The sequence below is a fragment of the Protopterus annectens genome, chromosome 16.part0 (assembly GCF_019279795.1).
Source record: "Protopterus annectens isolate FY-2018-M chromosome 16.part0, PAN1.0, whole genome shotgun sequence".
Classification (NCBI taxonomy): domain Eukaryota; kingdom Metazoa; phylum Chordata; order Ceratodontiformes; family Protopteridae; genus Protopterus; species Protopterus annectens.
In genome coordinates this window covers 701,014,889-701,029,825 of record NC_056750.1, presented here as the reverse complement: position 1 = coordinate 701,029,825, position 14,937 = coordinate 701,014,889, and the positions used below count along the sequence as shown (strand labels likewise).

The 14,937-nt window shown below is 37.8% G+C and overlaps 2 protein-coding genes across 2 annotated transcripts in view; one reads left to right on the top strand and one right to left on the bottom strand.

Moving 5' to 3' along the window:
- LOC122790335 (zinc finger protein 239-like) overlaps nucleotides 1–14,937 on the bottom strand; it is a 1,358,627-nt gene that overhangs the window by 918,133 nt on the left and 425,557 nt on the right. The gene's annotated exons all lie outside the window — the stretch shown is intronic.
- LOC122790334 (myosin-6-like) overlaps nucleotides 1–14,937 on the top strand; it is a 353,888-nt gene that overhangs the window by 138,377 nt on the left and 200,574 nt on the right. The window contains 1 exon segment of the mRNA XM_044057853.1: nucleotides 7,888–8,026. Coding sequence (XP_043913788.1) covers nucleotides 7,888–8,026 — 139 coding nt within the window.

Below are 14,937 nucleotides of genomic sequence, written 5' to 3'. Positions count from 1 at the left end.
GCAAATAACGAAGCCAATTGGATCACTTATCTTTTATTTATTTTATTTGTAACTTTCTTTGCAAAGGTAGAATGCTGCTCAACAATAGTTGCATACCAGCCTCCAATTCAAATTTGAAGAGTTCCATCATGCCTCCCTTCATAGAATTAAATGATATGTTTCTTATAACATTCATGTGAAAAACAGGCCTAGGGCCAAAGAACCTGAGGGCCCTAGTAATCAGTCAGATCCTGGTGCCTGAGAAGCAGCTCACCATTACTCTTTGCTTAGCTTGATAACTCCATCTGTGTGTTTCTTTATGGAGTCACTGATGACTAGGACGTTTGCATGCATGCATGGGGGCATCACATACTTTTTCTTCTTTTTTAAAGATCTTTATTAAATTATCACATTTTAGAACATGACATGAGTACACATATATTAAGAGAAAATAAAAGAAACTATAGTAACATTGTCTATTATTATTTTCATGCATTACACAAATATGTTTTTTAACAATTGTCATTCAGTCCAAAATTACATAAATTGTTCAGTTCCTGCTTTCCATTAATTTCCACTGCTTCTCCTGAATATTACTATGCATGTATTGCTCCCACAAATTTTGTTTATTTTTTATTTAATTTGCTCTTTTACTTTTCTACAAATTCTGCCTCCAGCCATATAAAGCTATGAACAGTAGCTATCAATGAAGCAGAAAACCATTTGTTTCACTACTTGCATGACTACATACATACATCAGTACTTTACCTTCCTTCACAAGATAACTGCGGTCTTAAGTTATCCAAGTGAATAGAAAATAAGGGCACACTATGCAGTATTACAAATCAGCACATTTAGCAAATAAAATATAGCACTAGACAGTAAATAAATAAATTAGAAAGATTCAGTTTCTTAATCTTGTAGGGAATGGTTTCAGGCCAAATACTGCAAAGCAGGTCTCAGTCAGTAGGCAACAGTAACACCTTTGCACTGCCCAGAGTAACCCAGCAAAATGGATTGCCATGGGATGTAAAGAAGAGAAATATGAAGCTACAGAAAAACAGCTAACTGCCAATCAGAAAAAAACCTCAGTAACTCGCATGATAGCAGAAATGAGCCTGCAGAATAAAAACTATCACTTTGATAGATCTAGGTGCTGCCCACTCCATTTGCCCCCTACCCTACCCCCATTCCCACACACCCCAAAATCAATTTCCTTTATTCCTAGACAGACTCCTCCTCTTCTCCCTATCCTCCAATCAGCACTCCATCTACAATTTTCAGTTTCATGTCATCCATTATCTCAAGTCTCCTTTCTTACTCTTCTATGTAAGATTGTCTTTACTTTATCTACAATCTATCACGCCTGACCTTAACTACAAACTACCTTCTTTACTATGCCTCTAATAAAACCTATCATCTATTTCTATGTCCTGCTAGCTCTGTTACTCCTAGCCCTTTATACCACCTCCTTCCAATCGTACCTTCTCGCAAACAACCCTTCCCCTACCTTGCCAGTAAATGAGGACCTGCATCATGACAATCCCACTGCTGACATCTCCCATACCTTTTCAACACATCCCCTATTCTACTATTCTCTCTCAGATATTTTCAAACCAACAGCTCTGCTACTACACTACACACACACACACACACACACATATATATATATATATATATATATATATATATGTGTGTGTGTGTGTGTATATATATATATATATATATATATATATATATATATATATATATATATATATCACAGTCTGTTTTCCAAACTAAGATGTCTTAACCTCCATTTCCTTACCCATATTAAACTCCAATGCGACATCCATCCTAATCCAGGCCCAACACTCGCCACATTCTCTACCCTACCCCCACCCCCCACCCCCAAATCCACATTCTGACACCTCCCCTAATTCTGCACCTAACTCCTATCGGCCACTGAAAAAAAGTAACTCTGACCTTCTCATCATTAGCTTCAACTTCAGAAGGTTGATAAACAAAGTACATGAATTTCATGCTGGTATTGCCCTTTACTCCCCTAATATAGCTGTCATTACTGAAACATGGCTTAAGCCTCATATTAAATCTAAAGAATTTTTTCCCAATGGTTATAACATCCTCAGAGCTGACAGAGTATCTAGACATGGTGGTAGGATTGCTATTTTGTTTAAACACACTCTTAAATTGGCACATCTTTACTCTACTCCACCTGATATCCCTAACCCAGATGTTTCAGTAGCATGCCTAGAGATGAATAATCATAAGTCCATTATCTTTATAGCAATCTACCTGCCTCCTGCTAATAACCTCCAAACTATTGAAAACATCCTTGAATGGGCCTCTACCAACTTCAGCCATTAAACTGTTATACGTGAAGATTTTAACTTTGACCAGACTACCTGCTCTTCTAACCCCCTACTAACTTTATAAACCTGTACAATTTCTGTCAAAAAATTAACCACCCCATACTCATCAACAAGCACACCAACAGGAAATCCATTCCTGACTGGATTTTAACAAACAAATCCAATATTAGCTATGATGCTGGGTGTCTCCCTGACACACTAAGCTATCACTTCCCTGAATACTTTATTAGAAATTATACACACAATTCATGTAACATTTCCTTTCATTACATTCTCAATAAAACACTTTTCTCCTACCTTATTTAATACTCTTCTTCAACAATATGACTGGGCACCTCTAAAAATGCAATTGGACCATCAGTACAGTACTTCGGTATTGTTTTCCTACAAATACTTAATGATCTATCCCCAATTAGAAAAATCTGTACCAAATCCAAGCAGCTTCCCTGGGTGTCAAAAGACACAATTCTTCTACTCAAACAAGGGGACAGAGCCTGGTATCTCTTTCAGAATAACAGAAGTAAACAAAATCTCATTACCTACCAACAACTTCGAAATCAAACCAAAAAACTAATTAAACAAGACAAAAAAACCTACTTCCAAACAAGTCAGCTAAAATAACAGAAAAAAATCCCAAAAGATTCTGGCAAACAATCAACCTCCTTCTCAACCCAGGAAAACCTACGACCCCAGCCCCAACTCTGACCAACCTAAATGATTGCATAGCCACTCAATTTAACTCCCATTTTATTAACTCAATAACCTCTATATCAAACAGAACCCCTAATACTCTTCTGTTCATACATCAAACCTCCAACAACAATTCTACCCTCCTCTTTCTCAAACGTATCCAAACAAGTTATGTTAAAAATCTCCTTTCTAAACTAAAACCTTGCACACTAGCTGCAGACCAGCTACCTGGTGACTTTCTACAACTAGGTGCTATTTCCATCACTTACCCTATATCTATTCTCATTAACCATTCTATCTCCGAACAGTATTGTACCACTGCTCTGGAAAATATCTCATGTCATATCCCTACATAAAGGTGGTCCCTCTACTGATGTATCCAACTACAGACTCATAGCCATTTTGTAACCACTTGCCAAAATCTTAGAAAAATGTATCCACAAAAAGATCTTAGACTGCCTTCTGTCAAATAATCTATTATTTAATAAAAACATGGCTTTCAACCTAGGCATAGCACCAATACAGCTCTAATTAGCTTTACTAATACCATAAATCAACTCAAAAACAAAAAAACAGCTAATCTCTGCTACCCTCCTTGATATGTCAAAAGCATATGACATTGTATCTCATCAAATACTTCTCAATAAATTGGCTTTCTACCGCTGCAGCTCTGAAGCCCTAAGCTGGTTTCATAGCTACCTGTCAGATAGGAAACAAGCCACTTTATGGGACAATAAACTCTCCCCCCAGCTCCCTAAACGTGTAGGTGTTCCACAAGGATCTATCCTTGGCCCACTTTTATTCACAAGTTTTACCAATGACCTAAACTCCTCAGCAAATCCAGCCTCAATCATACAATATGCTGACAATGCTTCCCTAGACTGCTCTGCCCCCTCTATCAAGGAACTCCAAGAAAAAACTCAGGCAGCCCTCCACAATACTGAAAACTACTTAACAGCCCATCAACATAGCCTTAACCCCAATAAAACCAAGCTTATGGTCTTCTATAATACCTCAACAACCAACCAACCAACCACCTATCTCTATTTCATCCGCCAATGATACAAAAATAGAACCTGTTGAATATACAAACTTCTTGGTGTCACAACTGATAGTGTACTTAGGTTTGACAAACACCTTGCACTAAAAATTAAAAAGGTTCATGTCAAACTGGGTTGTCTCTATGAGGCTAAATCATATCTCACTGACCATGCCAGACTCGCAACAGCCAGAACCCATCTTCTGTGCTTTACTCTTCACAAATATTTACCAATCTTCACAAATCTGAACTGAATAGCCTTGAATCATGCTATAACAAAATAGCCAGATTTGCCACTAATCAGTCTCAAAGATCTCACCACTGCACTGCCCTTCTCCAGCTGAACTGGTTAGAGCTCCCTCGCCTACTTACTCTAACTCAGCTACTAACTGCCCATACAGGCTTATACAAACCTGACAAGTGCCCAGCTCTATCTGACCTTGTCTAGCCTTACACTAACCTAAAATCTCTTAGGTCTGATGATAAAGTATTGCTGAAAGTTTACAAACCCCAAAACTCTCACAGCATCTCTTTATACTCACATATCATTGCCAAACACTGGAATTCTCTACCTCAGCATATTCTGTCCATCAATGATACACATTCATTTAAACAGTCCCTAAAGGAATATTTCACCAAACATAGGCTTTGCTCATGTTCTCCACCAGTCTAACTAATTTACCCCCTTACTGTTTAACTTCCTTCTCTCTACCACCCATTGTCAATATTTCTTGGCTATTGAGCCTTCTTTGTTTCAGTTTGTGATATTTTTATCATGAAAAATAAATAAATAAATAAATAAATTGTGTATATGTATATATATATATATATATATATATATATATATATATATATATATATATATTGTCTGTATGAATATTATAAGCTTATTGTGCTACCATTGTTATATGCTTTTAAATACAATGTCAAAGAACTTGTGTTTGAACTCTTATTGTAATTGTCATCTGTACACATGTATAATTATGTAATCTTCCTTCGAGCTTTTCTCCCTGGGTCTCCACTGAAAATTGGCTTCTGGCCCAGTCGGACACTACCTGGTTATCAAATGTAAATAAGTAAATAAATAATAAACACACAAGTAGACATCCAGGACACCAGAAATTTACCTTCCACAATAAGATAAAGTAGTCAAAATGTTCCAACCAAGCAAAAAATACTGATACACTGAGCAATGTCACAAGTCAGCTAATTTATCAGCTATATGGTAAACAAACAATACTTTGGCTTTAAACTTCTTTAACGTCCATCCAGAATTATTAAGCTAATGTTGTTTGTTCTTTTGAAAATCGACCTTACAGCAAATCATGAACATTAACTTTGTCACTGACACAGCTGAGTGTAGAGCCATCTAGTTAGCTTCATGGCATTGAGGAATGCAGGTCTGATAATGACATAAGCAAAAGAGGTTCAGTGAATGGCTTCAACAGTGAAGGAGCTGAAGAGGGAGGGGAAGGAGTGAAGTGGATGCATGTGCTCACCTCTCCCAGGGGAGGGGGTTAGGGAACACTGCCATTCCCATTTTGCTTGTGGTGAGACTGAAGATCATGGAGATAAGAGTCCTCTTGGCAGTTATGTGGGGAGCTGCTCCAGATAGAAGATATATCACCTCAAATTGTAGTGTCCCATTAAATGTCAACATTTGGTGTAATAAACCTTTAAAAGTGCCTCATGTACTAAAATTCAAAGCGACAAGGACCAGCAAAGAACTAAACTTTTAACTCACCGTATATCGGCACTATCAGTACTACTGTACAAACTGGCATTCCTACAGGCTAGAAACACAGCAAAATTTTAAGATAATTACTGCAAATGCAAAAGCTACTAAAATAATCAACTGAGTTAACAAAAAACAACAGTTTCCAAAATTGCAGGTTACAGTCAGTCCTGCAGAAGCTTTGCAACCCCATGTGATTTCCCCTTCCAACATACACACATTCCCATCTTTTTATATATATATATATATATATATATATATATATATATATATATATATATATATAAACACATATGAATGAGACAGAATGCTGTATATTATAGCAATAACCCATGGCTGAGTTGAGTGTGGGTATGGATAATGCTGGATTTACCCATGGTTGATGTGGTTTGGAATAAAGCCAACCACTGGTAAATCCAGCATTGTCCACACTCAGCCATGGGTTATTGCTACTACACAATGACATTATTTAAGAAAAAAGTTCTTTTTTTACTTAAATAATGTATTTGTATAAGGGCGCCATAGTGTTCTTCTGTTTTTTCTGGTATAATGGGGCTTTTTTTGATGTACTGTGCATGCGTATGGGACTTACGTTCCCACACTTATGCAGTACATCAGTGCTTTGGAAAGGAAACAATGAAGAAAGGAAGATCTCTGATGCTTCTTTATTTATTTGAAAAAAAAATTTTAATCTGGGCAGTTCTAAGGTACGAGAGACACACATCAATACAAGGAAAATCAGGTTACCTGATTTTCCTTGTATTTCTGCCCTGTCTCTTTCATAACTCTAAACTCTCCAGATTTCAAATTTTGTACTTCTTGACCTGTTAGCTCAAGAAAAATGGAAAGCTGTAGCATATATTTTAATTAAAGAAAGTCTGGGTGACTGGACTTTTTCTATTGCTATATGTTGGATTTTACAATGGGCATTCTGGTTGGGCTGACCAATTACCATGCACATTTTTGAATGTTAATGGCCAGTCACTGTATAATATTTTTATAGTGTCTGGTGTTTCTGCTGTTCACTATTCCCCTACATCTGTCTCAACAAACATAGGTATCAATCATAACTTTGTTTTCTTTAATGTTATTCTTGGCATTGTCATAGAATTTCCACGCACAATTTGCAAAAATGGGTAAGCTTAATGTAAGGTATTAACTGCTGAAGACTTCCAAGTATTTTAAAAAACACACACACACACACACACACACACACACACACACACACACACACACACACAAGGACATACTACAACAGAAAATAGTACTTGTTTTTCTTCAGTGTTAAATAGATTTAGATAAATACTAAAAGATAATTTAAAAATATTCCATGGTCGTAACTTTATATAACTTATCTTTCAGGAGCTTCACGTGTCTATCTTATTCTGCTCTCATTTGTCTGCTTGCCTGTCTGTCTGCATGCACGTACTTGAAGTAAAACATGAGTTTTGCATCTGTCTGACTGGCAACTAGATAAGTAAACCAGTCCAGTGGACCATATTAAATCATGCCATAAGGAGCTCTGTATAGCATGAGTTGCTTATAGCAGCCAATGACAGACTTAACTCAGACTGGCTTCCAATAATCATGCATCATGGTAAACAGTGCCCATTGTTTCACAGACTTCTCAACTGTACAGATTTTCACAGAATGTCCAGATTATTACCTCATGTTTTTATTATGCTCCTCATACAAATTGTGCTTTTTGGCAAATCACTGGATGATCTAAGGATTAATGTCACTAAATAATAACATGCATTTGAGTTTCAGACTTCATATCATTCAGAAAATGCATGCTAACACAAATGCTGTTATTGTAACAACTTTCTAAGTTTGTAAGAGCAATATTTAAAATGCGTCCCTATTTTTGGACCTTTGTCCTCCTATTATGTCAGGCTCTGTCCAGGTTTCTTGTGCTAAGAGGTTGAGAGGTATGTTTCACCAACATCATTGTCAATACATTGAATAACTTACTTTATTTACTATTTAACATGTTTTATATGCATTTGCATTCAGTAGGCATTTTAACAACTTGCCCTAAACCTGATGCTGTCTTGTCCCTGTGATTGCAGAGTGCCTTTGATGTGCTGGGATTTACTGCTGAGGAAAAGGTAGGAGTGTACAAACTCACTGGTGGCATCATGCACTATGGCAACATGAAGTTTAAGCAGAAGCAGCGAGAGGAACAAGCAGAGCCCGATGGCACTGAAGGTAGGTATCAAACTCAAGTATGGTAGTGCTGGGTGCAGCATAAGCCAGTGCAGGAGGTGTGTGCGTGTAAAGGTAATGCATCCCCGAATGTGTGTGTGTGTGTGTGTGTGTGTGTGTGTGTGTGTGTGTGTGTGTAAATACAATGCATGCGGTGGCCCAAATTTCTTTGTGCGTACAAAGGTAATGCATTCCCAAATGTGTGTGTGTGCGTGTTTGTGTCTTTCTGCCTGTCTGGATGTTTTCATGTTGTTTATATTTATACTTGGAAAGCTAGACAAAGCTCATGGAGTACATGTTTTTTTTTTTTATGACAAACACTGCACTGACTGCATTATTTCTTCAGAACTATACAGCATGAAAATAGATGTCATACAAATGAAAACCAAGAAAATTGGATATGCCAGGCTTATCCAGATCTCTACACTCAGTGGTATAATGCAACTAAATTGCACTAAACATTACAAGCAGTCATTTTGTTAAGTCTTAAACCATTGAAAATATTGTAAATAGTTTATAGGAGGGAAATAAGTATCAGTGAGGACTGAAATATGAAATAACGAAGCATTAATGTTGCAGATTATTTTCTGGTCTGTGGTTTAATAAATGTCCCTTAAATAATCCTGTCAAAGGTAGATTCTGCCTAACAAATTTGATTAAACTTTTCAGAAAGGTAACACATGCTGTTAAACAGCAGCCATGCTGTCTGCTTGTTGTACTTGGACCTGGGCAAGGCATTTGGCAGTGACACCATCCCCATGTTAGTATAGTTATTAGGCATACTGCAATAAAAACAGATCCTTATCTGTTAAAATGGATATCAAATTGGGTAAAGGATAGGAACTTCACATTGCATGTAGAAGGGGTCTCATCAGAGAGGGTGAGATAGAGATATAGTAAATCTCCAGACATTGGACCCAACCCAGTTTGGCTTCGTCAAGGGCAGATCATGCCTACTCAACCTGGTGGACTTCTTTGAGAAGGTCACCAAAGCAATGGATGAGAGCAAAATCATTCACACTGCCAACCTTGACCTGGCCAAGGCATTTGACACAATATCCCACTCGGGCATTGTTGACAAACCCAAGAGATTAGGTACAAACCCGTACATCACCCGCTGGATAGCCAACTGTCTCACAGGATGAAGGAAGTTAGAATTGGGGAGTTCACCTCTACAAAGAGGCCAGTCACAAGTGGTGTCCCTCAGAGATCAGTCCTTGGACCGCTCCTTTTTGGCATTTACTTGTCAGAAGTCAAGGCCAATGTCAGTGGTCTCTGGCTGACTAAATTTGCAGACAACTGCAAATTAGGAGCTGTTGTTGAATCTCACACTGATGCAAATGTTCTCCAGGAAGGGCTGACACAGACAAACAACTGGTGTCAGAGTAATAGATTAAAACTAAATGCCAAGAAATGCATAATAGTATCCCTTGGGAAGTCATCCATCCTTGGTAACTATCATATTGACAAACACCCCTTAGAGCTGACCCAGTAGTCAGAGACTTAGGGACACACATAAATAGCAATCTAGCCTTTGATCATCATGTGTCTACAGTGGTGAGGAAATCATTTTATGTTGCACAACGTTTAAACAAAGGTATGGCATCTAAGTCCAAGGAAGTCATTGTTTCACTGTATTCGGCATTCATCAGACCTATCATTGAGTACAGTTCCCCCTTTGGTATGTACCTAACTGGGCATATCCAACAACTGGAATGTCCACAAAGGTTCCTCACTAAAAGAATACAAGGTGTAAGAAATATGTCCTATGCAGATCACCTCAAGGCCCTATCCCTGTATTCTGTCAGACCACACTCTGATGGAACTCCTCCATATCCACAAAACAAACAGTACCAGAACTGCCCATTCGAAAGACTTAAACCTTGCCTGTGATATAAATAGGACCTGCTGGAGAAATAGGTATGTATCCAAGAGACTACCCTATCTCTGGAACAGGCTCCCCATCCATGTGAAGCAGAGCTCCTCCCTAATCCAATTCAAGTATAACTTGGACAATTGGATGAGAAACTGGAAATCCATCCCTGGTTTGGCACCTATGTCTCTGATGCAAACAGATGACCTGTAAATGGTTCATCTCCCAGGCCCATGCTTACACTTATCAAGAGTATCAGAACTTGTCAAAGATTTAGGATGCATGGCTAAGCTTAAAAAGGTCCTTGTGATCATTAGCCTAGTAAACACCTATGAAGGTGGCCAATATTTTCCCACAGGGCTGAGTGGAACCTCTTCTGTTTCACATTTACTTTTCTGATTCCCAGTCCCTAAACCAAGACCTTGGTTAAGTAACTTTCCAAACAAGTGCAAGCTGGTCGTCATTATCAATCTCACTCTATGATGCCAAACCTTTGCTAAGAATTTAGACTCATTTTAGTACCTGGTTTACTAAACAAGCACAGACTAAATGAAGCAAAGTGAGACAGAGAGAGGTTCATCATGTGGCACATCCCCCACCTCTGAAACAGACTACCCCTGCAAATTAATCAGTCTGATATATTGTCTTCTTTGAAATGTGATTTTATTGATTGGATAAGTACTCACACATTCATCCCAGGCTTGACTGCCTAGCAATCATCAAGAGAGGGGTACAGCCTAAGTAAGGGTACCGGAAATGTATAAATGGTTGGAAGACTTGGTTGCCTTGAATTTCCTATGATCTTATAATCTACATGTGTTTTTATTTTTTTTTTGAAAAAAAAAATCCTGTGACTTTAATTATACAAAAGATTTTGGTCATCTGCCTATTCTAACCATTCCAAAAGCAGAAGTGAAATTTGGCAGCATTTTGTTCTTGTTGCTATTGACAACATTCTGTGAGTAGTTCAAGAATTAATAGAATTGTGGATGATATTTACAGGCATTTGTTTGCACTAATAATTATTTGTGCTATAACATGAGGTATAACAAAAAGTCTAATGTTGTTGTGTCTTTCGGTTTTTCCTGGTTAGGGGTCGCCACAGCGAAACTCTGGTCCGCTAATGATTGGCCTTAGATTTTTACGTGCAGAGTTGCCAGCCCTGATGCACAACCTTCAATGAAGGTACGCCTATTCACGCATGTCTCCACACAGAAGATGCTCTAGCTGAGAATCAAACAGGACAACGTCTTACTGTGACGCGACAAAGCTACCGCAGCACCACCACCTCAGTACAAAATGTCTAATAACAAAAAAAAATACAGTAAAAACTGTACTGTGATTTAGTAGCATGGTTGCTTTGATGATGGAGTAGCCTGGTTGCTTTGGTGATTTAGTAGTGTTTGCAGCCAGCCCGGTTGCTTTGGTGATAACAAAATGTCTGCTTGTAATGTTTACTACAACATTAGCTGCATTTCAAAGTAGGGCTGTAGCCAGAAACTCATATTTAGTACTCAGACCTCATTTTGCTACCATACCACCCACACTTCAATTAAAAATGTACTCAGCCATCAAAATGTTACCCATATATGCTTCAAAAAGAGGTACATTTATTTCAGCTGTAGCCACTTATAAGCATAAAGACTATTTTAAGACGTACACTCCTATCATGTAAGTATGTTCTGTATAGTTCAATACAAACGACACTAGTTTAGAAAGTCATAAATGTTCTATGCTGTTACACCTACTAAGTTTCCAGAAAGATGGCCTGAAAAAAAGGTACTCATTTGAGTACACTGTTTATGCTTAGCTACACTCTTGTTTCAGAGGCAAATAGAAATAACTTATGTTGAAAGTTTGCACACTGTCTACTACAATAAAGCTTTGATGTACTGTACTAATGTTAATTAGTATGCATGTTCTCTTCCCTACAGTAACTAAATGTAATTTTATAGAAGAGAAATTGATACATTATAGCTTTAGACAAAGTCTAGTTAGATGGAGCCACATTGACATTAGAAAACTTAACTGCAGACAGGAAGCGTCTAGTTAAATTTTGAAGATGCACATTACTAATCATAAATTTAATACAGAGTAGTACATTTATGAATGTACTCCTTCAATGAACAGCTCTGTAGCATTGTCATAATTTGTACACCATAGCATTCATACATGTCCTACTGCTGCACATCTGTCATGTGTTGCAGACTATAATGCCCATCACTGTCACCAATATGTGATGTCCTGACATTGTGGCAGTAACCAAGGAGCCTGAATCCTCACCACTGACTCTGGAGAGAGACATGCACTTGGAATAAAAATGGATACAGTCAGTATTTCCAGATCAGACCTCTCTGTATCAAGTACAATTTCCCTTAAGAGCACACAGGGAATACACACAGCCCAGAGTATGTATGTCTCTATATCTGTCTCCCTCCAGGTCCTCCGGTAAGACTCCCCACTAGTACAGCTATAGGGTTAGGTCCTCAGCTGAGTGTCCAAGCTAAGTCCTCCAGCACCCTCTCTGTGAACCCAAAGTAGCTGACACACACACACAAACACACACACACACACACACACACACACACACACACACACACACACACACACTATTTAGGATTTAATTTTGACATACGCACACAGACCTGGGAAAGGCTGGCACAGATTACCTGCTCTACCAGCTTTGCCCAGACTATAAGGTAGATTTACTGCTACTAGACAGTTACTATAAGGCCCTTACAAATGGTATCCAATTATACAGTGCAGTATTAAAACTAATACAAATGATAGTAGTTGACCAAGACAGCTAGGCCTTCTGGAGTGGCCCACACAGTGTCACCAAAAATATATGTACTCTCAAAGGTTAAATACTTTCTACAAGGACCAGCCACAATAAAGTTTAAATGTACTTAATAATAAATAATAAAAGAGCATGAAAATATTGAATATATATTCACAGCAAACCACAGATTTCAGATCACAGGAAATATTGAAAAGAACATTGATGGACAGACTCAGACAAATAAAGAAAAATAATATCTAAACTAAGCTTCACTATATTCCTGACTAATATAAAAGAATTACAGTTCCCTAGTTAAGTTACTTACTACCACAAGGCAAGATGCTGTGGGTGAAGGTCTTTCTAGTCAGGCTCGCCCAAAATAGAATACTCAATATTCTGAGATGTCTCTTTTTAATATCTAAAATACTATTTCCAAGAGGGCTGGCAAAATTACCACATCTAGTCACCTGACTCCAGGCTCTCACAGTACTCCCCTTTGAAGCTGAGACAGGAATTTAGCATGGGCGGCTACAATTCACATCTAAATGTTTATGGCAGTGCCTGGGGCTTCCCCTCTTTTTACTGACCAAAGGCTTTTTCCCAGACCTAGCATCTCCAATCCTATTCAGCACTGTGAGGTGCAGTTTTAATGGTTTAGCAGTTCAGTTACATTTCCCTTATTTTTCTTAAAGGTTAACTGTTGCTGTCCATGTATCTTCTATTAAAACATATACATTTAAATCAGTTAAAATAGTACATGTACATTTCTTTTCATTTCAGCAGGGTGCACTGTTGATACATTTTAACACAAGCAAACCTCACACATACATTTTCAGCACAAGCATTTGTACAAATCAGTTTGATATACAATGATATATAGTTCTAATACATTTGTAACACAAGCATCTTGTATAAATCAGTATAAATCAGTTTGATATTCAAAGGACACATCACTCTTTATAAAACTCCAGCTGGCTATGCTGGCACTTGTCCATATCATCACACAGACATACAAATTCAGGTGTATGACTACAACTATCTTCTTAAGTTCATTCATCAATTAACATAACTGTAGCCATTTCAGTTAAAAAGATAACATAATTATTCAGTCCTTAGGTGTATTTATTTTTTACTTATTCTGGACTAGGAAAAGGAATCCAGTTTGCAGTGCTTTGTTAGATAGGAACATGTTGTTGCCTCTGTAATACTTCTAGTGTCCATCTCTTTCCAGAAAGCCACAAAAGAAGCCATAGCCAGGGTATAATGGGCCTCAGCCTGCATGAAGTGGTATATTATGCTAAGAATAACAAAAGGAAACATCATGAGACAACCATCTAGAAATAGTCAGTTTTGACTCAGATTGGCTTTCCTCATACCTTCACAGGAGAAAAACAACTGATCATATTTCCAAAAGTATCGAGTTTTGTCTTGGTAGTATCTGAGTTGTAGACATCCAGAGTATGAATAATTAGTTCTATTTTGTTCTTGGGATGAGAAAAAAATGACAAGAAGATTAACAGACTGTCTAAAAGTAAACTCTGAGACAAATTTAGGCATAAGAGAGGGAGAGGTTCTCAAATAAAACCTGTCTTTGCTGACAATGATGTAGGGCTGACCCACCATAAGTGCTTATAACTCAGATACTCTACAAACTGAAGTCAGAAAAATGCATAAAGTTTTCCAAGTTAAAAACCTAATTCAGCCTGATGAGTGGGTCCAAATGGAAACAGAGTAAGCTTTTCAAGCACAAAATTAAGATCCCAGTAAGAAACTATCCATGTCTTATGTAAATGGATTGTAAAACCCCTTTCAAAAACTGCTTGACTTGAAGATAGGTAGAAAGGGGGAATCCAAGTACAGACAATCAGAAATGGCCAAAAATGAACCATGACAGAGGAAAAATAAAGGCCAGAGGACACTAATTCATGCCGATAATCAAGAACCAGAAGCAGTCAGACATAAAGAAGGTCCTGATTCTTGGAATGGCACCAACTAGAAAATATTTTCCATTTTCATATATATGATTTCCTGGTAGCATTTTTTATCCACTTTCAGTATCTCCTGCACATCCTCAGAAAAAAATTTGCCTAAAAGGTATCAAATTCTTTTATCTAGGCAGTCTGATGCAGAGATTTCAAGTTGGAGAGGTACCAAACAACCCATGCCTTGTGATAGAAAGTCCAGTCTATGGCAAAGCCTGTGGTAAGTGGCCCAGGCCAGTTTCAAAGGATGGGAGCACCACTGATGACTGGACCAAAA